The following is a 25,952-nucleotide window of genomic DNA, read 5'->3' on the forward strand; positions in this document are numbered from 1 at the left end:
TTTTGCTGTTTGGATACTTGTGCATTGATAAAGCTGAAAATATAGTAAATATGGTTAAAATTCAGCTGGATATGACAGTGCTATCTGATCAAGAGCCCCTTGAAAACAAATCTTGATTTTAGAGATAATGTTGAAAACCCCCCAGCAATTTAGTTCTTCTTTGAGCCTCTCTAAGGCTTTCTCTAGATTGTCTTTTTTTTATGAGCTTTGGAACAATTGCAGGTTTCTATCTTAAAAGAAGAAAAAGGTTTATAATTCATAATCTACATAAAAAAATGCCAGATTAGCTGTTCTGACTCCAAACACATAGGATCTCTTGGATAATTCCTGTCAGACACATTTTTGACAACTTTATTTTTTTCCAACAGCTTAATTACCCTTTTTTTCCTTTGTGAATCTGAAAAAAACTTCGGAAGGCGCAGTTTGGCAACGAACAATAGCGTTTCTTTGACAGTCAGGTGGGGGAGCAGTCGGTCATCCTGCCGCACGTGTGCGATGCATTTCTTAACAAGCTGGGGAGTGCTGGTTTTGTCATTGATCAGGATGTGACCTGACTTGATTTTGCCTCCGTGATCCCGACAGGTTATCACATCAAGCAATGACGTCTTTCCACCAGCTAGAAAAATCAAAATTGAAAAATAAATTAATTTCTAGGGGACTAATTTAAGAAGTGATTTAGTCACAGGAATAGATGTTAGAAGTTTTGATTCCTTAATGTCTGTTTCCCAACCCTTTCTGAAGCTGTTCTGAAGCCCCAGAGACAGACTGGCCTAAGGGAAAATGCTGACACTCAACTGTACGCTCATGTTCAGGAAATCTCTCTCTTCCAGAATGGAGCACACAGCTTTAACCTTTCTCATTTCTCAGGAGAATCGGTAGCTTGCCTTCGATGGTAGCTATATGATCTGAAAAAGTGATCTCTATCTCTTCTAGTTACCTTTCTTCTCCCACTTTTGAAACACTGGTAAAAGGTGGTGTCCCGCACTAGCGGTGCTGACTGCAGGGCTGGCACCTGAATGCTCGGTGTGAGCTTGCTTTGTGGAGGGAATTGTGAATTCAGAAATGGCAGCTAGAACAGTTGAATGACTAAGGTGCTGAAGAGCTACGATTATACAAAAAATAAGAATCTTAATAATCATGATTTAAATAAAAAATCATTATGCTTTAAATAAGATAAAAGTCATTTAAATAATTAAGAAAAGCTGGCTCGTACGTGGAGGAATGAAAGAAAAACAATGAAAACAAAGCCTGATTTGGAATTAAATAACAAAAGACTTTTTCCCTTATGCTGTATGATATTGTATGTAAACACACAGAGTTCTCTTATTATGATTAGATGTCATTTATTTCCAGTCTGTCTGTTGAAAGATTAACTCCACATTTGTTTCTTAATATATACATTTAAAAAAAAAGAAACCCATCCATCTGTAAACCATGTATTGCTCTGTTTAAGAATGACATATTGATTGCCATTGACAATGTGAAACCCATCAGCAGTTTAATCCATTTTACTAAGGCATTTGATGAAATAGATGATAAACAGCTTTTAAAAATAGTTTGACTAGTTTGTTGAAAGGGGTTTGTGCTCAGTGTACGTTACCTTACAAAAGTACTGTGTCTACAACTCAACATGTTATTCCATCACAACCTTTTCCTGTTACTTGTGGGAATCTCTAAAGTACAACTTCAATTTCATTGAGGACATGTGCTAAGAAAAATTCTCCATGCTAATGGGAATTTTTTTTCATAGAAATAATAGTTAAAACTTCTGCAGTGATTATGTCTCACCTTTCTCTGAGTGAGAATGCCTTCACTGGATTACAGCTAATCTGATGTAAGCATGTAGGGGAGACATAGCGTGGGATAGTTTTACCTCCAAACAATGGACACTTTTAAGTTCAGTTTAACTGGTCACATGCCTACTTCTTATCCCCCTAGATGAGCTTATTCTGAACTAACTACATAGGGTAAAGGCCATCTCTCCATTAGTCAGCCTCACCCTGGAGAAGATTAAACCAGTCTTATCAGAAAATGAAAGAAAAATGATGCAGGAAAGCAGAGGCACCCTTAAAGTCACTGTAAGCAAGAGAAAAGAGGAATCATGTTTTTTTTTTTTTTTTTTTTTTTACCTTATGTTTCTGTTAAATTAATCTGAATGTGGTATTTTACCCTGTTAGGTATGTTTGCATCTGAAGGAAATACCTGCTTGTGGGTATGCAGGTTGCCACTAATCTTTCTTTCAGGGTCTGGCTGGGTCTGGTAGTGGGGTTTGGTCTGCAGTTAGCCTGTTCTGAAGCTCAGCCAAAAATTGCTTCAGGTCCACCTGAGCCAGTACTGCAGGCCACGGCTCTAATACTACCCAACTATGCCTCAAGAAACAAACAGCTAGCAAATGTACAAGTCATAACAAAAATTGCTTTCCTAAGGAAAATCAGATTTCATTCCATTATGATTCCTTGTATCCTCACACTTTACATTTTAAAGCATATAAGTGATGCATTTCCAGTAGTTCTCAGCTAGATTTTGCCATTCAGAAGACTGAAGAGTATTGTTACTAGGTGTGCATGTTTTATCGGAGAGTTGGTCAGATGAAGAAAATTGGTGGTTCTTACCAGTGCTTCCTATAATAGCTAGCATCTGACCGCTTTGAACTTTTAAATTCAGATTCTGGATTACTAACACATGAGAATCGGGACCTGAGTTCCAGGTCCACGGCATTTTCATCTGTGCTACGTTCTCATACCAGGGAATCTGAGCTGCCACATTAACCTGAGATTAAAAACAAACAAAGAAACAAGCCCCTTCAGTTAGAACAATGAACTATTTAGCAATAAATACTTCCAAAGTTAAGATGTTACAAAGGAGACAATACATGGAAATAATATTGTGAATTTTTGAGTAATACATGGAAGGTTTTTTACAGCCAAATATGGTTTCCATGCTTTGTTTCTTATTCCTGTTAATCACTGAAGCTATCTCTATCCTCTGCATTACTTAGGTAACTTATTAGTATTGCATGCTGTTGATCTGGACATTTTTGAAATCACTTGGAACTGAAAATTGAAATATAGTTATTTTTCTCTCTTAAAGGCAAATACTACCTGTTTCATTAGCCCAAATGTGTGCACAGTTTCATATATTTCCAGATTGCATTTTTTGTTGGTAAAGCAATAGGCAGTATTTGTGAAATCTACTTCAGATGCTTTGGTGGCACAAAAGAGAAGAAAAATGTCACTGGCTCCCTGAGATTCCTCATTATGTTTGCCACCCTCCCTCTGTCTCCTCCCGCAGGCTCATCTTGCCACCGAGGGCTTCTGCTATCCCCAGCTGGCAGCAAAGCCCCTCTCCCCCAGGGGCATAATTTAGCTCAGTATTGAGAGAAAACAAAGCCTAGGAACAGATCTCTTTTTCTTTCTTATCCCACAGCTTTGCCAGATATATTTAGCCTGCAGTCAATAACTGCAGCCAAAAACATGAGTATGCTATCTTTACACATACAAAACTTCTGTATATTTGACTGTGCAATACTTGTAGAAGCCTAATGTTGCAAACTTCAACTTCGTCCTGCTTTTAAAGTGGCTTACAAACAGAAGCAGGAAATTGCTGGATACACTCCATGTTAAAGGGAAGTAAATAAAGCAGAAATTTTACCTGGTAGTTGAGCTCTCTGACCTCAAGGACATTTGATTTTCCACTGTATGTGAAATACAGACTGTTATCTTCTTCAGAGCAAAAAATACTGTCTTGGACCTTTGTCTGGAGAAATTATTGGGTTAATTACAATAACTAAGCTGCTGTTAGAGTTTGAGACCAGAGAAAGGGAAGCAGAAAAGGGAAATACATTTAATGAGGTATAACAGTACTGTTGATATAGGTTACTGTCCTGCAAAACTGTGAAGGGCTGGAACGCGCTATTTCTTAAGCAGTGTGAAATGTACTTTGTTCTAGAGGCACGGGAGAAGGCCAGACATGCTGTGCTATGGTTTTCTAGTTAATTTTGATTTAAATGGGATTATTTTCCATATGGAGTTAATTTCCATTTCATTCTACTATAAAGAAATGGGATTCTATTTCTGGTTTGGAGAAAAATTATCTACTTCTGGAAATGTTAAGATCAAAATGATACATATTGAAATTCGTAAGTTATGGCAGTCAAAAATGAAGGTTCACTAAAAGTATGTTCATTGCTGAATTAACGTGTACTGCACCATAGTGACCCGAAGCAGTGAATTCACCATCGTACAGGCAGAGAAGATAATTTGCTAATGTCTCTCCTGTCAGACAGTAAATGGTAGCTGCAAATGGTGACTGCTCACTAACAAAAAGTTAATCGTATTCAAAATAAGGAATTAATTTAACTAACCAATATATCTGAACACCCACGGTCTTCACTAAAATCTCTGCTGAATAAACATCTTGTAAAATAATAGAGAAAAGGTACATTAGCCTGAGTCGAACATCAGAGAGCATCCTGATCCCGCGTCAAAGTTTTTATTTGTCAGCTGGAACTTGGTGCTCTCAGAGCTGAGTTAACAATAACGAAAAGTTGACATGGCTTGATTAACTTTGTGCATATAGCTTTAATTAGGTTGCCCTTGCTTTGTTTGGGCACCTTGCTGACTTTGGCTTTAATTCTGCGTGCATGCCTGCAGGTTTTGCTCCAGGCGGACGGTCGCCTCTCTGCCAGAGCCTGTACTGGGAAGCTGCGGGTTTCACGGGCGGTGGGTGCAGGCAGAGGTGGGCACAGCTGTGACCACCTGAAGGGAGGTGCTGGGAGGGCAGCCCAGGCCCCATACAGGTGCTTGGCTGGTTTGGCCTCGTCCGGGCATTTGAATATCCTCTCCCCTGAGCCCCCGCGGCATCCGAGCGTGCCGGCCTGGTCGCGACTTCGCCCTCCACGTGCTTTTGCGGGCGATGCGGGTGTTTTCTTTCCCCCATTTCAGAGCTGGAGGAGCTGAGCAGCTGCCAACGCTCACCAGGAAGCCTGTGATGCCGCAGGCTCAGACCTATGGTTTCTGTGCCCCCGGGAAGCGTTTCAGGGCCAAAATCACCCAGCGTGTTGCTGCGGCCGGGGGTGAGCACGGCTCCCTGGCGCAGCCACCCCCCGCTGCCCGGCCTCACTCACCGCCGCAGCCCCACGTGCTGTCGGGCTGCTGCTGGCGCCGTCTGGCACGGCACGCTCCCCCATTTCTTGCGCGGCGGTGGCCGAGCGCCTCGCTGCTTGGTTACCCGCTCTTTAAACGCGGTGGAAACGTCACCCTCGGTAGGCAGCTGAGCCCTGCCCCAGCGCCTCTAACATGGCCGGGCTTCGCTGGCACCACTGCCGCCTGCGTGACCCTGCAGGCAGGGAAACGCTCTCCTCCTTGGGGCCCGGCACGCCGAGGGCTAAAGGTCCATCAGATAGCGCTCCAGCTGTCCGCCTACCGGTTATTTGGACGGGGAAGAAAGCAGCTCTCCTCCCTCTGAGGCAATCCCCGGGCGGGAGGCCGGGGGCATCGCCATGCTGAGGGCGCAGGGCCCGGCCGACCGGCGGCAGCAGGCCCCCAACATGTCGAGCCGGCCGTGCCGGGCGCCGGAGGGCGGCGAGGCGGAGGCTGAGGCGCAGCCCCGAAACAGCGTCAGTGTCCAGGGCCTCTGCTACACTGTCAGGTAGGGCGGGAGGGGGAAACACCGCCGGGCGCGGGGCGGGTGGCCGCGGAGTGTGAAAGCCACCGCGGAGGGCTGCGGGTGCCCACCTCGCTGCTGAGGAGGAGGAGGAGGAGGAAGAGCGGCTCTGCCATCCGAGAGGCGTTTCAAAATATATTCAAATATATTTGAAGGAGGTTCTCTGAAGGAGCTTTGCAAAGCTTGCCCCCTTCCTTACTCTTGCGAGGACGAAAATGGTTGTGTGGGTTGACGGCTGGTTGACATCTGCAACAGAAGAAGGCTTAGTTCAAATTTCCTCTTTCGGTTGTGTGAGGGAAGCAAACCTTCCAGCAGTCTTTCAGGAAAATCCATTCAGCGTTTGCTTTACCTTCCAGGTAATATCAAAGTGAAAATAGTGAAAACTTTGGAGGAGGCGGGGAAGCTCTTTCAGCAGTTTATAATCCTTTCAGATGCCTTTCCGCATAAATGCGTGCAGAAAAGTACAGAGCATTCTCTTGCCGTACACGTAATTTTTAAATCTTCCATATTTCATCTGTCTTGCTATTTGTCTTCAAAGGGAACGTATCGACCCCTGGTGGAATGTGCCTTTATATCGTAAAAAATGGACCCGGCAAATACTCAAGGATGTTTCATTTCACATAGAGAGCGGCCAGATTATGGGCATTTTGGGAAATTCTGGTAAGTTGTTCCAGTACTTTAAAAGAAACAAAACTAGAATTAATACCAGTGGCTTCCGTAATGGTATGAAGCTGACAGAGATCAGTATTTCAAATAATGCAGCCACAGCTGTTTTTAAACCCTGCTTTCAATAACATGACACTTGGTTTTCAGAGTTCTCTCTTCAGTCATCTAACTAGCAATTATAACTTCAATAACAGATAAGGTTACCTCTAAACCCAAATGTTTCACTATGAAATGTAAATTTGAGTGAATTAAATCCTTCACCTTCAAGGTTTCCCATTTACTTCCCTTTAACAGACTGCATTTTCAGGACCTATTTTAATGTTAGTAATGAAAGATACTTTTTTATTTTCATGTCTCCATCCAAGTGAGGCTATGGCCCTTGAGACTGTAAAATTCATCTCATCCCATTATTAATTTCTTTTGGTTAAAAGGATCTGGGAAAACAACGCTTCTGGATGCAGTATCAGGAAGACTGGAACATAAAGACAACTTCTTTGGTGAAGTGTATGTGAACGGGCGTCAGCTGAAGAAGGAACAGTTTAAGGATTGCTTCTCTTATGTGCCACAGGTTGATTTCTCAATTTATTTTTTATATATGCACTGTACTTCCTCTTCTGTAAAAAAAGTAAGGAAGAGTTGCTGGTATAATAGAATAATGGAATCTGATTGTGATTTCACTAGTAAATTTGGTACTAATTTGACAGAGAAGTTAAAAAATTGTATGAATGTGCGAAGGGTGTGTTAGCAGAAGCAAGATCTTAATTATTATAGGACTAGCTGTTACTTCCTCTTTACCTTTTTTTAGAATGACACTTTGCTAAACTTCCTCACTGTACAAGAATCTCTGACCTACACTGCTTTGCTGGCCCGTCAGAAATGCTCCAGCAACTTCATCAAAAAGAAGGTCTGTGTTTAATTATCTTCTACCAGAAATGCAGATGGGACGTCAGGCAATGCTCTCACTAGCGGCACTTTCAACCCATAGCAATGTTTTACATTTATGAGGTTTCATACTCTTTATTCTGCAACTGCGGAAAGTGGCATGTGAAGCAAAATGACTTGTTCAGGATCACACAGAGATTCTTCAGCTGAGCTGCAAGTAGGACATGGGCTCCCTGACGTTCCCCTCCTCTGTATGGGGCTTGTGCTGTCGCCTGGGGGAATAGTGAATATGCAGGAATGAAGCTTCCACTTTTGAAGCAGCAGCAGCTGCTGCCGCAGCAGATACTGGTCTTGGTATTGAGCTCAGCTCCCTTTTTCCACCCACCAGGAAATGTGGCTTTCAGGGTCTTTAAGACCATGTACCTTGGCAATCTTCATGGACTGCAAAGACATTTCTGACACCACTCTGGCTTTCCATTGCATCTCTCTCACTAACCAGGACAGCTCTAATAAAGCACTGATCTAATAAACTCCCTACAACCTACTTTCTCTATAAAATATTGCATTTCATATTTACTAGAAGGCTCTTTTTTGGCCTCATTTGAGAGTAAAGACTCAATATTCCTAGCTGGAGGCTCTTGCTGTCTGTCTTCCCTCCTCACCTATCATCTGTTCAGCATTTTGTATTTTCCCAGAACTGATCTGCCTTTCTGCTCCCTTATTTTGGAAGTCAGACCAGCACCCTTTATACCTTCACTTCTAACTGCATCTCTGAACTCTTGATCTGTTAATGGAAGCTAAAATTCTAATTGTTTTAGAATAAATAAAAATAAATTTAAAAAATATAATTTCAACAGATGGAGGCCAGATTACGGTAAACGCTTTTCACTAAAATGAATGCAAGCAGCATATTGGGAAAGCTTAAAGTTGTCTTTTTTCCTTTCAATTTTTAATTTTGCACATGTGTATCTGAATTTGACAGTGATTAGTCTTTCTAAATTGTAATTATTTTTCAGGTAGATGCGGTTTTGGCAGAGTTGAGCCTCAGCCACATTGCTGACAAAATAATTGGAAGCCGTACTTTTGTAGGAATTTCAGGGGGTGAGAGGCGTCGTGTTTCAATTGCAGCCCAACTACTACAAGATCCCAGTAAGTACCACTACACAGATTTTCAAAATGAAACAAAACAGTATCACTTTGCACTCCCACCATGCTCCTCCATCTTCTTCTTTAAAATACAAAAGCATTTTGTACTCTGGAATTCGCAAAAGCAGAGTTGTCTTGTAATGACAGAAAAGAATGAGCAGTAATGCTGGTCCGCCATTAATGTATTGGTTGGTCTTGGAAAGTAGATAATTTTAAAATCTTAGGAACGAACATGTGGTTAGACTCATACTTAACTGCTTCACATCTTTCCCATGTATGAACTGTTGGTTGTGACAGATTAATTTATGGTTTGTTGAGCACCTTAAAACCGTATGTGTGCAAGCACTGAGTCTTGCAGCACAGTAGCTGCCATTGAGCCATGCATGTGTGAGAGCCATTAGCCAAAAAAGTAGTCACTTGAGCTTTGCTCACTTGGATAATGCACAAGCAACACAGAGTAACTGCTGAGGAGTACAATAGCCTTCATGTACCAGAGCCGATTTAGCTAGCAAGTCAGTAAAGAAAACACATCCCACGGCTCTTTTTAGCTGCAGGCAGTGATGGGGTAGGATTCCATTTCTCTGTTTCAAAATAAAAGCAGAGTAACCGAGTGACTGAGAGGATTAGCCATGGAAAACAACACGTGAAACTTTGTCAGTCTTAAGATAGTTTCTTAAAGGTGCCCCTGTTGGAAGGATATTTCGGATCTAACTGAAATGAGATCATGCACCCAAGACCCTCACTACAAGCATAACTAATGCGTTCGCCTCAATTGCAGAGGAGTAACACATTTATATATGTGGTGAATTTTATCACCGTTGTTCATAGAAGCACATGTATACATCAAATTATTTTGGTTATTTTCAGATTTCTCCTGAACTTAGAAACAAATGATTATGCTCTAATCCTGCAGTTCTTATTTATGTCCTTATTCCTAGTAGTTGAAACTGAACCACTGAAGCAAATTAAAGCTGAAAGATCAAGCCACAATGATGATTATACATACTCTGCTTTACACATGGAATTTCACATGTAAAGTAATTTCTATAGTATTTGTGAAATTAGCTGTAAAGGCAGAAGCTGTAACATTTGCTGCCCATTTAGCTGAATTTTAATGATATTTCTTGTGTTTTCACAGAGGTCATGCTACTTGATGAACCAACTACGGGGCTGGACTGCCTGACTGCAAACCAGATCGTCTCACTGCTCTCAGAACTTGCACACAGAGACCGGATTGTGATTATTACAATTCACCAGCCTCGCTCAGAACTCTTTAAGGTAAACGATAGCTACTCACTAGCTGCTTTTTTGCCAGACTTTAAAGTGCTTGAGTTTTTGGGAGATAAAAGTGCAAGATCCAGAACAGTGGCCTTCAAGGGTTCCCTTGCTTCCCTGCCCTGCCCCACATTAAATACAGGCTTCTTGTCTTTAACCTTCCAGCTCTGGCCTTCTGCCAGCAGGAGGGCATTTTGGGACACAAAGTGAATCGGCACTGATTGTGTGCATAACCTTTGTATATTATATGCCTACCAAAACAAAAAAACACTGGAACAAGGCAAATAAATCATTAATTATCATTATTTATTTATCATTTATGCATTCTTACATACTTATATTTCAGTAACACTTGCAACCAGGGACAGGCAAAGATTTCCATGATTTGGAATGGAGAAAGATGTTTTTTCTATCTTTTCCCATCTGGTTTCCTCTTTGGGTCAGGCAATGCGGGTACACCCTGGCCATGTGTGGGGCAGGCCTGTGTTACAGGCTTGCACTTGGGAGAAAATTTATCCTTTCCGTTACTGTTTCCCACTTCGCTCTTCTCAGTGTTATACCACTCACCCTGTGAATGCAAGGCATCTCTTCTCTGCCTGACTGTATCTAATATAAGTGGTGACAAAGTCAAAGGGGAGCGATGGTGCTTTCCTAGACTGAAAGTGGTACCGGCACCTTGGCAATATGTGTTAATTGTAGCTGGTGGGGACCATGCCCTGGCAAATGTACACCCAAACAACAGTATTGTTAAAGTCCTTAAGCACTTCACAGATAATAACTAATCCTCCCAGTAATTTGGGAATTTTGCAGATTGCGGCTATTAAGCGCCAAAGAAGCACAGTTACTAAGTAAATGTGCATTAGAACTGGAGTCAGAAGTGTGCAGCTCCCATTCCTGTTCTTGGATTACCCCTTCCCTCTGTATGCTGCTGACTCTGATAGCTTTGAGAATCACTAGTTTTAAGAGCTTACAAATGTGTCATCTTGCATAACCATTGAGAGGAATGATAGAAAGGACAAACTTCCTTTGACAGAAATATACTAAGGAAATTTGAATGTGTCAAAACTATTTTTCCTGTCAAAGCATTTTTATTACCAAGAACACTAGCTATGCTCAAGAATTAATGCACTTCTTCTCAGTAGATATTGCTAATGTATTACTTTGTTCCAGCAGTTATTTGACAAAATAGCCATCATGAGCTTTGGAGAAATGGTTTTCTGTGGGAACCCTATGGAAATGATTACATTTTTTAGTGACTGTGGCTATTCTTGTCCTGAGCAATCAAATCCTTTTGACATCTATGGTAAGTTTATCTATCATCTACATTATTTTGGCAAAAACATACATTTCCTTTAAACAAACAATTTGCTTTTTTCCCAGGACAGAGTTTTTCCAGAGATAGAAATGTATTTGAATTCTTCCCCAACACTGTAATTCTGCTCAGCTCAGAAGTGAGAGACAGCTGGGTCAATGTGACCTCCACTGACTGCTTAAAACAGCAAAAGTTTGCAGTAGGGCTGAACCACAGCAGAAGGAAATGGTGGAATAAACTAATAAAGAGGAAATCTTCATGAAACCTCTGCATTCCTGATGGTAGCTACCTGTGGCTGTCCATTGGACATAGTAATATCAGTTTGATCCCAAAGACATGGGAAGTCTCTGGCTCTCATGGACTTTTGTGATGCCAAGCAATTTTGCAAGCACATTTAGGTTAACGGGCCTGGAGGGAAGGATGTAGAATAAGTCACTCAATGACTGTGGCATCAATTTCCAGAGATTCACAGTTTGAGATTTCAGAAATTTTGGGGAGTTGCTAGTACCTGGGTATCCTATTGGAGCAGAAGGTACCATGTCTTCAAAAGATGATAGCAAGCCCTTGGCAAAAGATGACATGTCCTGTCTTATCAATACAGGACTGTCACGGGCAAGCGGAGCAATGCACTTCACTCATAGCAGAGAAGCAGCACTATGTTTTATTGCAGTCAGCTAGCGACTTAACAAAGTGCAATCGTAAATAAGGCAATGATTTAACAAGGTTTGATAGCAAGGTTCACTCAGTTATTTCCTGCGTGGAGGACAGGGTCAACTGAAAGTGTCAGGGAGACCCTCCTGTTGAGTCGCAAGGTTCAGAAAGGATACCCCTTTTGCTCTCCAAACTCCTTCCGAAAGGAGTCTGGGTGCAGCTGGATCCAATCCTAGTCCCAGACTTGGTCAATGGTTCATGCCTAAAGGAGTGGGTGCGAAGGAGACCCTCCTGTTGAGTCACGAGGTTCAGAAAGGACCCCCTTGCTCTCCAAACTCCTTCCAAGAGGAGTCTGGGTGCAGCTGGATCCACTCCTAGTCCCAGACTTGGTCAACAGTTTATATCTAAGAATTATGTGTAAAGTGTGTGAGACTTGGCCAACGGTTTATGTTGAAGGGATTATATGCACAATCAATCAAAGATATAACCTAGCAAAGGCTGCAAAGTTTCAGCGCACTTTTAATCACTTAAGGAGGATCTGTTGCAGGTAAGGAATCTCTTGACCACAAGGAGTAACCTTGAGAAGCGTCCCTGCTCAAGAGGAGTTTCTGCAGTGCCGCCCGCTGCCGTGCAGGAGAGCTCAATGGGCTCTGGGCTGCCCCCTGTTTATGGGAGGGGGAGATGATTGACTCATAGTCATATCTGCATGCTAGACGGGCCTTAGTTGGCACATGCTCAATTAGCCCCGGTCTACGTGCTGTTTATGAGGAGGTCAGGTTGAGGGAGAGAGAGCACGTGGTGGGGGGGAAGGAGCACACCATCACAAGCACCTAAAAGGCTTCTGCATGAGATTGTGAAACTGAGTCCTGGGTTCATTGCAGGGCCTCTGTTCACACGGACAAATGCTTGGAGAATGTGTGTGTGTGTGTGTGTATACAAATGCATATGTATGTGTATATATTCATCTTTTAAAATCTGTTATGTAGGCTGATTTCTGACAATATTAGCTGAATATTAACTAGTGAATTTGACTGATCCAAAAAGCTGTATTCAGAAACAGGGCACATTCAGAAAAGGCAGTGTTTTTCTATTGTCTTGATGGCATCCTAAATTCAGAGAGAAGAGAGGATGGTTGTTGACATGAAGCTAGAATGGGATGAAGCTGAAAATACTGGTGTGACAGTGAGGATAATTTTGTCTTCATGAATTTGAATAGTCTTGAAATGCATAGATGATTTGAGATTTAGACCCTCTCTTTAAAAGGCATGGTAAAGAGAGTAGTGCATTCTTAAAATGTCAACCTTTGAATGTGACAAGAAAAAGGAAAAAATACAGTTTAGAGCAAAGAATCATCTGAATATTTAGTCTTTGGAAAATTGGTAGTTTATGTTTTTTTGTGTGATTTAATGATGTGAATGAAGGGACAGATTCTGATACCATTTACACCACCACCAGAGGAAAGTAGGATCCTATGTATTCAGCATAGGTTGTATTGTGGAAATGTCATGTGTTGTATTCATAAAGAGGAACAAATGCATGGTAGGCATTAGCTACTTTGGTCTAGTAACTCGTTCTGCATTAGATATTTAAAACATGCCTGGTTGCCATGTATTTGCCATGCTGCTCCAAGCAAGTCACACTGGCCAAGTTTTCAGAAGTGTGGTCTTCTGTGTTTCGGATGTTCATATTAATGGAAGTTAAGTCCCAGTTTTAGACAGCCTTGCCATTAGAGACAATTATGCTTATTCCAGCTTTTGGAATACCAGAGAATTATTCATAAGCTTAACTGAAGTTTTGGAGGACACTTTAAGAATCTTGGACAAGGGCTGTGGATATTCTTTAATGTTGTTCAATTTGTATTTTGAAGTTGAGCATAACACTGAAAAACTCAAATCTAAGGATGAACGAGAGCTTAAGAATAAATAATGGATATAGACATCTTAGCCAATAGAGAAAAATGATACAAAAATCTGTAAGAGCAGATATACATGAGAACAACAATCTTGATTTTGAAGCCCTAGATAATTCATTGCTATTATAGGAAAAGGAAATTTCCAAAGCTCTGCAGCACTATTGTCTGACCTGTATGTCTTGTATGAATAGCAAGCACAAATTTCCCAATAATAAAAAATTGTTGGTGTCAGGAATAGATACAGGTGGATTTATTAGAAGGGAGCATTAACTCTGTGAGGTCTTCACCTTTCCTAAGTAAGTTCCACTGCAGTAAGTAATGTTTGCCTCAGCTACGGCTGAGCCTGCTTGGGGGATATGGCCTGCTGCACCTCCTCGAACAGTAAAACAGAGGAATGTTTGAGAAGGAGATGGATGAAAACCAGTGGAACTGTACAGTAACGCCTCAAGTGGAGAAAAGGGACTTACTGCATGAACTCAGAGTAATTTAACAGTGAAGCTCCATGGTTATGGAAGAGCAGGCAGAGGAAAGGGACAGTCATGGAGCTCTGTCTGAATATTTTCTGAAAACATGAGAAATATATGATCAGAAAGCCATCTATTCATCCTTGTCAGCATTCATCCTCGGCTGGTGCTTTGTCGCGCCCACAGCAGAGACAGTGTGTTGCCGATGGCACAGCTCTGTGCCGCTGATGGAGAAAGCTAAAGGGCCAGAGAGTACGCGGCTCAGTCCTTGCATTTCAGGGACAGGATCTGGCACCTTCAGGGACCTACAGATGACGTAAAACTTCCCTTGTAGCTGTACAGGCTTTTTCTAATGGAAGTGAGGAGAAAAAAAAACTTTGCATAGTTTCAAGTGGGCCTTTTCTCCTTTGCAGATTTTAGGATGGAGATGAGGAAGGTAAATTGCAGGGGTTGGGAGAGAAAAGAAGGGAAAGTGATGTATATAGTAAATGCTTTGCAAATTTGCAGTGGATCTCACATCTGTGGACACTCGAAGCAAGGAGCGTGAACTTGAAACCTACAGTAGGGTTCAGATAATTGTGTCAGCCTACAAAAACTCCGAAATCTTTAGCAAAGTACTGGCAGCCATTGAAAGGACAAAGTGTACGAAAGAGCTGCCACCAATACCATTCAAAAGCAAAGACTCACCGAGTACATTTTCCAAATTATGGATTCTTTTACGGTAAGACTTTTTTTTTTCTTTAAAAAAATTCATTTTGTTTCTTATCCACTGATTTCTCTCAGTTTTTTTTTCCCACGTATACAAATACGCTTTTTTCTTCTTTTGGTCTAATACTTTTGTCTATCTTATTGTAATATTACCTCTTTGTGGACCTTTTGTGCGGAAGATTTGTTCAAAGCTAAATACCCTACCAACATGTCATCAATCATAGCTAACCAATATGTTGTTACTGTTTCATTATCAGGAGGATAACAAGAAACTTCTCCAAAGATAAGATGGGCATCATCATGCGTCTCTTCCAGAATCTGTTATATGGCTTGTTTGTAGCATTTTTCCTTCTTAGACTAAAGAGCGACCTTCTAAAAGGAGCGGTGCAGGACCGTGTGGGGCTTATCTACCAGTGCGTGAGTGCCCCTCCCTACACAGGGATGCTCAATGCTGTTGCACTTTGTGAGTTTCTGTTCTGTGTTATGTGCAGCAGCAGGTATTGCTGCTACTATTTTGTAAATAGTAAAAATTCCTCTTTAAGATGATTGTTTTTCAAAGGCTCTTTACAGTTGTAGGTTATGTCAGAGCTGATACAATGGTATGAAATCGAAAGGGGAAGCAACAGAAAGCTTCGCACCTCAGGAAAAGATTAGTGCATTAGAGGGACTTAATGAAGCAATATGCTAGTAACCCATGCCTCTCCCTTTTTACAGCTGGCCTCTGTACTGAGGCTGTATTCTGAACTATGTAAGAGCCCTTAACTTGCTTGCGTCTAGCATTATAAAAGCAGAACAAAGTCTAGGTCTATAATTTACCATCTTAAGTGAGATCAAAACCACAGGCATGGAAACGGTGGAAGTACAAAACAGCTTTGACAGCAATTAAGGATAATTAGATTTGAGAGTATTATGTGGTGATTACATTCTTATTAGAGAGTGCTTCTCTTGCAGCTGCTGTAAATTAGCCACACAAAGACCAACAATAGTTTTTATTTACAGCCTAAAAACTGTTCTGCCCATGTAAGGAACATACACTGCTGTTGTCACCCTGAGATCAGAGCACCTCAAAAAATTATCCAGCAAAGGAAGTTTTTTCATGTGATTAATTTGTATCCACTAAAAGTAAAGTCTGTCCTGCATGTCACATAGTTAGGCCTCTCTCCTTAAGCATACAAACCTTTGCAATCTGCAGTTTAATGCATATTTTGTACTTGTAGTGAGAAAAGGTGATCAGTCTGGTTTAGATGGAATGTTTCTGATATATTCTCAAAGTTGTTTCAGTGCTTAAGGTTGGTTGGTTTGTTTGTCTGTCTGTTTGCTAGCAACAAGTCTTGGTCTCTTTATTCAATGATGATTTAACTTATTTTTTAATGTATTTAATCCAGTTCTACCCTTACGTGCGATCAGTGACCAAGAAAGTAAAGACGGCTTGTATCAGAAGTGGCAAATGCTTATAGCTTATATACTACATTTTCTACCCTTCAGTATCATCAGTGTAGCAATTTTCAGCACCTTTATATACTGGTAAGCACTAGTATCATCTATTGGATTGTTATTTTCTTCTTGTTATCAACTTGAATTACCATGCTAGCCACAGGCCTCCTGGTAATTCCTTAGTGCCCTTAGGGCTAGCAGTTCCTCTGTGAACTTTTGAAGGGTGTATCTGTGCAGGACTAAACTTTTATGGATAGACTAACTTTTGGAGAGGCTTTGATAGCCTCTTGTACATGTTATTATTACAAATCATTTCTCTCAGGGTTTGTCTATGTAGGCAGGTCAGAGAGACCTGAACTGTGATCCGACTGGATGCAAGCCAGGTCTGGCCCAGAACAAATGCAGTATCTTTTGTATGGCAATCAAGTTAATGTACCCTGTTTATGCAAAATTTCCCAGCTAAGTATACTTCTGGGAAATTCTCTACCAGTTTATATTATCCTGCCATTCATTTGTTGTAATATTCTCTCTCCTGAGGTTTCCCCCCCTCTTCTGTTTTAGGCCTTTTTATACCTACCCCAGATTTACTAGTCTCTATTTACGTAGCTCTGTGTAAAGTATTAGAGCTTTTCAGAGAAGGTGATACCTTAATGGTAGGACTTTGAAGAGCTGTTCCTGCTGCACCAAACTGTGATTAGAGGTCGTTAATACCTGCTAGATCTGTGAATGTTTAATACTTTAAGAATCTGTGTTCTGCCATCTATTTATAATAGAAACTATTTCTGCATTACATGCAAAAAATGCTAAAAGAAAGCCTGTGAGAAAATCAACACTTCTATTTTTAAGACTGTGGTTTGAATGTGGTATATTAAAAAAAAGACATGAGGCTTTGCATTGAGCAATGAAAAGGAAACAAAATGTTGAACAGCTGCTTGTTAGCTAAGACGAGCACCCAGTCTGTATCTAGTATAATGTAATTTTTGTATGAGGTATTTTGGAAAAAGAATAGTGTATCACCCTATAACAAAAGGCTTTGTCATCTGTTACATACTGCATGAGACTGAATTGTTTGCCAAGGAAACGCTGGCCTTTCTTAACTTTCAAACCTTTAGTACAGATTGTGCGGACTTTTTTCTTTAGGTAAACTAAGGAAAAGCTGGGAAGAGTGTGCTACTCAGTAAAGAGAGCAAGAGTTTGGAGGAAATTGCATTTGGATGAATTACATGGGTGACGAATTGAATTAGCCTTCCATTTAATTAGGATGAATATATCCTCCTTTAAATTTAACTCAGACAGCCTTCTGAGTCGTGAATTTGCATGCACAGTATCAGATATGCAAAACTCTATCTGTTAATTATCTGCATAAAGATGCTCTTTAAATATGTAACTACTGTATAAATAACTCCCACTGCATAGACTCTAAAAGAAGGAAGGCATTAGTTTAAAGGATTGTAAAAGTCATGGTGGATATCTTGAAATAATGCAGACTTCTTCTACAATTACACCTTCACATAACTCTCTCATTTAGATGGAGAAAACATTATATGTCTGCACTTATATCATGAGGTGAACAGATGTCCTTTATGTTAAAGGTCCAAACAGCTTACAAACTGATCACTTACTAAGCTGTGATTACAAAAATAAATAAAAATAGAAACAAATAAAAATAAATAAAGGCTAGATTCCAAGTCTAGTACCAAAGCACTTTTAAAATATTTTTTTGCTCATCTTTGCACAGGACAGTAGGGTTGTATCCTGATGCTTCCAGATTTGGATGTTTCTTTGCTGTTGTCTTAGCATCTCATATAGTTGGTGAGCTACTAACACTTGTTTTACTTGGTGTGGTTCAAAATCCAAATATAGTCCAAAGTGGAGCGGTGCTGCTTAATTCAGCAGGTGTGGTAGTGGGAACTGGACTTCTAAGGTAGGAAAAAGGTTTATTTCATTATGGTTTTAATGTTAAAATAATATACATCTAGAATTGTTTCATGAATAGTTGCTAAAGCTGCAGAGCAATTATGCACAGGAAGCAAAGGGATGAAAGTGCAGCTCTTATTTTCAGAGATGTGACTATCTGATCATGCTAGACATTGTACAAAATACACAAAAAGGGCATTTAATAACTTTAGATATCACTAAAGATACTGACATTTAAAAAATGCTTCACTGCCTCTTTTTGCAATTAAAGATAAAACTGAACAATTCAAATCTGTTAGCTCAGCTGAGTTATTGTATTCATGCCAACGTGATCACATGAAATGCTGTCCTCATTAAAGGATTCTAAAAAAAAAATCCTACAACTTTTAGTAACCACTGGACCTTAGCAGTTATTAAACACTGCAAATTTTTGATTGAAAAAAGTTATTTTCAGCTGTTACTCTCCAGTTTATTCATCAAACTTTTCAGACACTTTTTCTATCTGTGCAGACTGAACTATGTAGTAATAATAAATAATAAACTAGTTAGTTAAATGTCCAAGAAAATTATAATTCATTTGCTGTATTAATGTGCAAGTTTTTTTCATTGTTAATCAATAATGTGCATGAACTTGGAACAGTACTCCCCTTACATTTGTCAGTACTGAAACTACTCCGTGCTCTTTGAGATACATACCAGAATAAATGTATTATTGTCAAGAAAACTAATTTGTTTTCTTCAGATTTCCAGTAAATGTGATATGCTCAAATGAGACTTTTCCCATGAAAATGAAATAAGCCTACCGATAGCTGATGTCAAGTTGTCCTCAAGAAAAGCATGGGTCTTCACAAAGCTGATGATCCTTTGTCTCTACTAAGTAGACCTCAGCTAATACTCGCTTATCAAAGTGAAACTAGGTTAATATCCAATTAATTTGGCCCCTGCTAAATTTCAGGAAGAAGTATGCTTATACTGAGAAAACAGTTATTCTTTCTATCGTGGTCTAATGCCTTAATAACTTTAAAAGTATTAGAGTGTTTTTTCACCTTATATTACAGTAGAGATATTGCTAATTAATATTGTGAAGCTCTTCAATGATTAATCTTCACAGGCAATGAAGGATATTAAAAATGGCATTGAGACTTGGGTTACTGGGTATTTCTGCTGCATTTCTATGTTTAATTATAAGCAATGTTTGCAGTTCTTTTGAGGTGCAGAAATTGTCCGGTCTTGTTGAACAGTGTTATTTCAAACTTTTCACATTCTAGTTTTATTCTTAATTCTTTGCTTTATTTGTATCATTATTATTGTTCCAGTGAGTTAATATTCCATCTTTTTTGATTTTGAACATGAAGTGAAGGGGTTGTGGTTTCTTACTTTGCAAACAACAAATTTTTACTATTAATGTTTATATTGGGTTTTCTTTGTCATTTTTAGTTTATTACTGCAATGTGACTTTCAAAAAAACTGCATAGAATTATTTGTGACTGTTCTTAAGCAATTCAGGACTGAACATTATGACACTTTACCGAAGTTGGAAACGACCTTCATGGCTGTCCCCTCATTTAGCACTAGAATGCACTTTGAAAACCCTACCTGTACAATCAAGAACTCTTTCTGTAACAAGCTATGACCAAAGATGTGAGGTTGTTTTAATCTGGAGTAGAAGTGTCTCTTGTAATGTAGCAAGCAAGAGCCAATTTAATTTCTTCTCTGTTTATTTAAGGACCATAGAAGAAATGCCAACACCTTTTAAAATGCTAAGTTATCTTACTTTCCAAAAATACAGCAGTGAAGTTCTTGTAGTCAATGAATTTTATGGCTTAAACTTCACATGTGGTAAGTGTTTAAGAAAAAACTTCTAAGCCCTTTGTAAGTAACTTTAATGAGATGCTAATGTTTATTCTCCTTCTGCATGGAATTAAAGTATTCCTTATAAGTTAAAGATAACTTATCAGTTATTAAACTTACCTAGTTATAAAGACTTACTTACTGTAACTCCGTATCAGCAAACTAGACAAAAGTTCAACTCTTCCTGCTTACTCTGTTCCTCATCTTTCAGTTTTGTGTCTGTCTCTTCCTCACCTTTTTCCCACTACCGTAAGCATTTTAGAAGGTGAATTTTGCAGCCTGCCACATGTTCAATCAGAGCTGCATTACACTGGATCAAATAGAAGAGAAACCATCAGTGCAGGGAGAACTGACAGAAAACATCTGACCGGACATTTTTTCTGATACCAGTGAGGCAAATGTTCAGATATGTTACCATGGAGAAGGGAGTAAAGGCAGCTTTATTGATCTAAAGCTGTTATGGGCACAAGTGACAGGTTAAGGAGCTAAGTCCAAAATGTCAATATCACTGAGTTCTGTCAAATTTCTAGATAGTTCCTATCCTATTCTTAGTGTTGCGCAGCTTGGATCTGTCAGGCTGTGCTTTGCTGATTGCGAGCAAGACGACTGGCAAAACATCAGAATCAGGGTGGAAAGGCTGGTAATCAGCAACCATCAGTGGAGGTAAAACTTACAGCTTTGGACCTGCTCTAAGGCTTTGATCCTCTCCAAGGTTATATAGTCTTTATCCATTATTTTTCATCAACCTCTCTAGCCCTTCCTTATTACAAGAACAACTAGTAACTGTTAGAATATGACTGTAAGAATAACTGCTAGAAAGTAAATCCATGACTTTGGTAATAATTATACACAGCTGTTTTTTAATGTGCCCTTCAGACAGACTTCTTTTCTTAAATTCTGGAAGCAAATATGAATGATATGTCTATCCTACCAGGCAAATTGCTTCCTGAGACCTACTCTATACAGTGTGTCTGATAAACCCTGGATCTTCTTTTGTTTGGCATGAATGAAACAGAAAGCTCCTAGTGACCCTTCATTCTTCCCTTCAAAAAATATGGCAAAGATTAACTACAGAAACATGTAGAATATCTGTTCCTATTCCAAAAGAGTGGGAATATGAACTATAGGTATAGTTCATCATTTGAACAAATGTTTAAGCGAGATAGATTAAATGTATGAGCTAGATACTGAAGCCTGAGTTTTAATTTTACTGATTTACCTAAAGGAATTAACTTTCTTTTTTTTCTTTTGGCAGGTGGACCCAACAATTCCACTGCAGTTAGTTCAGCATGTGTTTTCTCTCGTGGTGTTCAGTTCATAGAAAAAACCTTTCCTGGTGCAACATCCCGCTTCACAACGGATTTCTTAATGCTCTATGCTTTTCTACCAGGACTTGTCATTATAGCAATTGTGAGCTTTAAAATAAGAGATATAATTATTAGCAGACAATAACAAAATAGCAGTTCTAAACTTAAAATATAACATTACATTTTTAGTTTTATTGTAGCTGAAGGATTAATTTGTTAGATTTTAGATGGACTTTAAGTGATTCTACATAAAATATAGAAACATGTTTATCTTTTAATGTTTGTTTCTAACTGAATGTATGTTTTCTATCTTGAAAAACATCTTCTCTTAAGAACGTGAATAGCTTTCTGCTATTGGGATTCCCCCTCACACCCCATCAGGCATATCAGAAGCATTACACGGTCTAATTGACTTTCTGAATGTAATTTAGTCTACTGATCGTGCCAATTTTTAGCAATGTAACAAACAATGGTGTTCTAATTTTTTTCCTCAATATTTCTTTTATAATGAGAACCAGTAAGCAGAGCAGTATAATTGCTAGTACATCCTATTTCTAGAATTGCATTTTAAGTATTATGCTCTGTTTTGAGACTGTTTGGAGGGATTTGTAGAAAGGGAATAAACCAAATACATGTAAATAAAGACAGAATTGAGAAAGCACTCCACGTGAATCTTACGCATACTATACAATCATGGCAGCAATGAGTACAGGATCTTCAAGCAACATAAAAGTACCCAACATTCTGTTGTCTCATAAATGATAAGTGAGAGAAGGTAGTTATTTATATCTGTTTTTTTCTTTCGATTATCAAGTTCTAAATCTTGTTTTACAATCAGTCTGTGAATTACTAAATTTTTGGTTTATTACTAAAAATTTAACTAGAGAAGAATATGTGTAGGTTGTTTGCCATTACTTGGAAGTGACATCATTTACATCTGTGTAAATTATTCTTGTGGGCTCAGTACCATGCAAGAGTCCCATTTATCCCTCCAAATTAATAAACGTAAGTGACTTTCAAAAATGAAAGTATAGCAGACACTGAATTCATAGCTTTCGTAACTTCATTTTCATGTTCAGTGAACAAGTTATTTATTAAAGAGAGGTTATTAAAGAGAACTTTGTTAATTTTGTAGTTTGATATTGTACATTTTTAACTGCATCAAATTAAACTGGTTATGTAATGTTTAAAAAATGATTTTGTACATGCTAAACTGAAGACAGCCATAGCAGTTCATCAGTCAAGAACAAAATCCATTTCTTTCCAGGTTTTAGAGGCATTTCTCTTATATTGGTCAAGTTCCTAAAACAGAAACATATGCACATATTAATCTAATATCCTCATGACTGAAAGTGCTAAGAAACCTACAATAGCCACCTAAATATTTAAACCATAAGCAAAAGCTTTTCACTGTAGGAAAAGTGTACCATATGATTTTTAGTATAATTTTCTAAAAATAAAAGTGCTATATTTTGCCACATTTGCTCTCAGATAGAAAAATACACCTTTTTAGCCTAGAAACTTGCTTTCAAGGATAGAAGAGAGTTTGGGTGTTTTTTTTTTTTCTTAGATATTTACTTTTGAGAAAATAGGAGCACTGTGAAGATACAGAAATGTATTATTGCATATGTTTTAAAAAAAGAAACCAGAATTACTCTACAATTAACACTGTTCCATACCCCAAGTGCCAAAGTTATGGCCTTTCAAAAGCAAAGCATATTAGTAATTCCCTAGGCATATGAAAAGAAACTGTAAGAACAAGGCCTACTTTATTTTAGCACAGGACCGAAATGAACTTCCATAAAAGCTTACACATCACTGGTGGTGGTAACTTGGAGAGCTACCTGTGGACCTTAGAAAACCCTACAGAACTAAGGCTGGATGTACCAGCAATATGCATTTCATACATATTGCATGCCTTCTCTTAGTGGCACATCTATGGCCAAAAAAGGTAAAGCTGCATTTTGTCCTTCTTAGCTTTCACAATTTGTCCAGAAAGCATGAAGCAGAAATGCAAGTAAGAGGAATGCAGTGAGTGTTTAGGAAATCAACAGCCCATATCTGTTCATCCTATGGTATTGAGTATTTGTGGAAATATTATTCATTGCTGCTTTAGATTCTTCAGAAAATGTGTTACTTGTGAGTAGAAGTGATGCCGTGCTTTAATTTTTTGTTTTTCAATTAGTAGTTAAAAAAAAAAAAAATCCTCTAAGATGCTACCATTTAGTAGATTCAAAAGTTTGCACCTGCATGTGAAAAGAAACTGCAAAAAATGTGGTAATTATAATAATGCATCTTCTAGACAGTATTATGGCATCCTTAAAACTACATGTACCGATTATTAAAAGTAAATAGAAGCTTGAACTGTGGAGGTATAAATAAAGTGAATTAAGTAGGAAAGACAAGGCAATCTGTACCATAGTACACTTGACACCAGCTGAATACCAGCAAGGTGGACAAATGACCTTGTGTCAGTCAAAAATTTTACTGGAAATTTTGAAGCCTAATGAAATGCGACAGCAACATTAGCAAACAGTTTCGTCAATTCAGCTGAATTTTATGCAGTGGTTTATAGAGTCAGGAATTATTTCTGAAGATTTTTTTTCAGCATAAGTGATTTAAAAATCATTATGATTGCTTTACATTCATAAAAAAATACAAGACTTCCACAATATTTACAGGAAGGTGATACTATAATGAGGTAACTGTTAGACCTAACGAAAGACTGTTTACAATGTACAAAGAGTCATCATATCTTACTTGTATCAGGTGAACATATTAGCTGTCTGTTAAGTACAACACAGAGAAAATGAATTATACTAGAAATTCCCATCAAGTTCAATTAGTTCCACAGATACTTTTGATGCAGCACTACTGTGATTTACCAAATCCCTGTAGTATTAGATTCTCTATTGTCAAGGATCTTCTTGGCTTTTTTTTTTCCAAGAAAGTAATACTTATTTCTGTGTTATGTATAATTAAAAAAATAAAGTTTTTAATATATTTAAATTTTTTTTAATAAGAATTCCTCTCCCTAATGTGCTTTAAGAAGAAAAACTTTAAAAAGCAGAGAATATTCACCCTTTTGGAAATTCATTCTAAAGCAAAACAGAAAGACAAAATATATATTAAAATTCTCTGCCAAAACAAAAGGCAAAGCTAGCCTTCAGGAATCATAATTTTGTATCTATCTGTGTAATTGGAGTTGCATAGCTATTGAAGTAGCTTGGGATGATGAAGAAAAGTCAGAGAAAAAAAATGATAAAGAGGTATAGGAGGAATAGTATAAATATAGCACAGCCACTGGAAACTAGGAATGTGTTTTATATGATTATTTTGATTTTAATAAAATGGACTAAATAAAATATTGGAGGTTTCACTTTAAGTATACAAATACCGGAAGTGACAAAAATAACATAAAATCCATCAATCCAGAGCACAGGGGCAGGAAGAAGAAAATAAAGAGCAGGAACAAAGAAAGCATCTCCTACAAATTGTATGGAAATAATATATGGAATTCTCTCTCTCTATGATTATATAAATGTGTGTGTGTAAAATAATAATAGATATCTGTTTTTTAATATATATATACGTATGTACATAAACACACCATTTGACAAAAAAGCAAAATTTATAAAAATAAATAAAATGAATATTTAGGAATTCTGGAATCTGTCCTGGATATATATTTTAACATACTTTGAGGAGAATAGGATATTAACTGACAAATTGTTAATCGCCGTGCTGATCCTATTGTTTCACAGTTTCTAGCCTGTATGCATTCTCTGGGAATATGACAACTTCCAGAGAAGCTTTGTTTTATTTTTTCACCTAGTTAAGCCTACACTGGCAGGATCCTGTATGTAGTACGATTTTCTGCTGGATGTGGTAGGTTTAAAAAACCTTTTAAATATTTTGTCTTTCAGGAATCAGCGGGAAGTAATTTCAACAGCTTCCTCAGTAGCGCAGAATTTTCAGAAAGCATCACAGGTTTATAAGCAATAAGAGGATTTTTGATTAGTGCATATTCTTCACAATGCTAGCAGGAATCTGGTTTTACAGTTAAGTAATTCGTAGACAACTAATACAGAACATAGTGTATCCAAGCTAAATCTAGTAAGTTGCATTATTAAATACAACTCTAGTACTACTGAACTCTTCCACCTGTAAGGTAGTCTTTACTCAATATTTTCACTCCCTTATTATTAATATAAAGTAATTATGATTTTTGGAACATACTGAACTGTTGGAAATTTGCCAACAGTTAGGAATAGAAAGCATACTGCAGTGTTTTAAGAAGCACATGTATTCTGATTTATGCTAAGCTAATAATTTCCATTCCAATAATTTTTTAAAGGTTACAGAAAGAGGTGAAACTAGACAATGAACTTTTACATATGAAGACAATGCTGTGGGTCATGTCTAAAGGTGTTATCTAAAATATTAGCCTTATAGAATAAGGCTGAATAAGCTGTCTCAAGAAAGAGGCATAATTTAGCAGCGATAAGAGATAATTTAACAGCATTTTTTTTGCTGTAATTTTAGCTAGCTAGGTCAGTCAACGTAAAGACAGTTCAAAACAATACACAACTGCAAAGTATCAAAAATACAGCATATATTAAAATTATTTAGCTATTCCCACTACATAGAGAAGTACAGAACAAAATGAGAAATATTTTGAAGACATACCAGAGTAAGACTACATTTAATCAATAGTAAATGAAAGCAAAAAGGAGGATGAAATGGGAAGAAACCTAGCAAAA

At 38.4% G+C, this 25,952-nt stretch overlaps 2 protein-coding genes across 3 annotated transcripts in view; one reads left to right on the plus strand and one right to left on the minus strand.

Moving 5' to 3' along the window:
- Positions 1–25,952, minus strand: part of DYNC2LI1 (dynein cytoplasmic 2 light intermediate chain 1) — a 57,513-nt gene that overhangs the window by 10,666 nt on the left and 20,895 nt on the right. For both annotated transcript variants that reach the window (XM_064509586.1, XM_064509587.1), the window contains exons 13-14: positions 2,613–2,769; positions 378–616 (exon numbers count right to left, since the gene is read on the minus strand). In XM_064509586.1, the coding sequence (XP_064365656.1) occupies positions 378–616; positions 2,613–2,769 (396 nt within the window). The remainder of the gene's footprint in view (positions 1–377; positions 617–2,612; positions 2,770–25,952) is intronic.
- ABCG5 (ATP binding cassette subfamily G member 5) lies at positions 5,519–24,082 on the plus strand. Its single transcript, XM_026123280.2, has 13 exons — positions 5,519–5,649; positions 6,203–6,324; positions 6,762–6,898; positions 7,136–7,234; positions 8,229–8,361; positions 9,497–9,636; positions 10,807–10,936; positions 14,480–14,693; positions 14,938–15,143; positions 16,066–16,204; positions 17,853–18,038; positions 19,758–19,870; positions 21,138–24,082. Exons 1-13 carry the CDS (start codon positions 5,549–5,551, stop codon positions 21,332–21,334), a joined length of 1,917 nt encoding a protein of 638 aa, XP_025979065.2. The 5' UTR covers positions 5,519–5,548; the 3' UTR covers positions 21,335–24,082.

The sequence above is a fragment of the Dromaius novaehollandiae genome, chromosome 3 (assembly GCF_036370855.1).
Source record: "Dromaius novaehollandiae isolate bDroNov1 chromosome 3, bDroNov1.hap1, whole genome shotgun sequence".
Taxonomy (NCBI): domain Eukaryota; kingdom Metazoa; phylum Chordata; class Aves; order Casuariiformes; family Dromaiidae; genus Dromaius; species Dromaius novaehollandiae.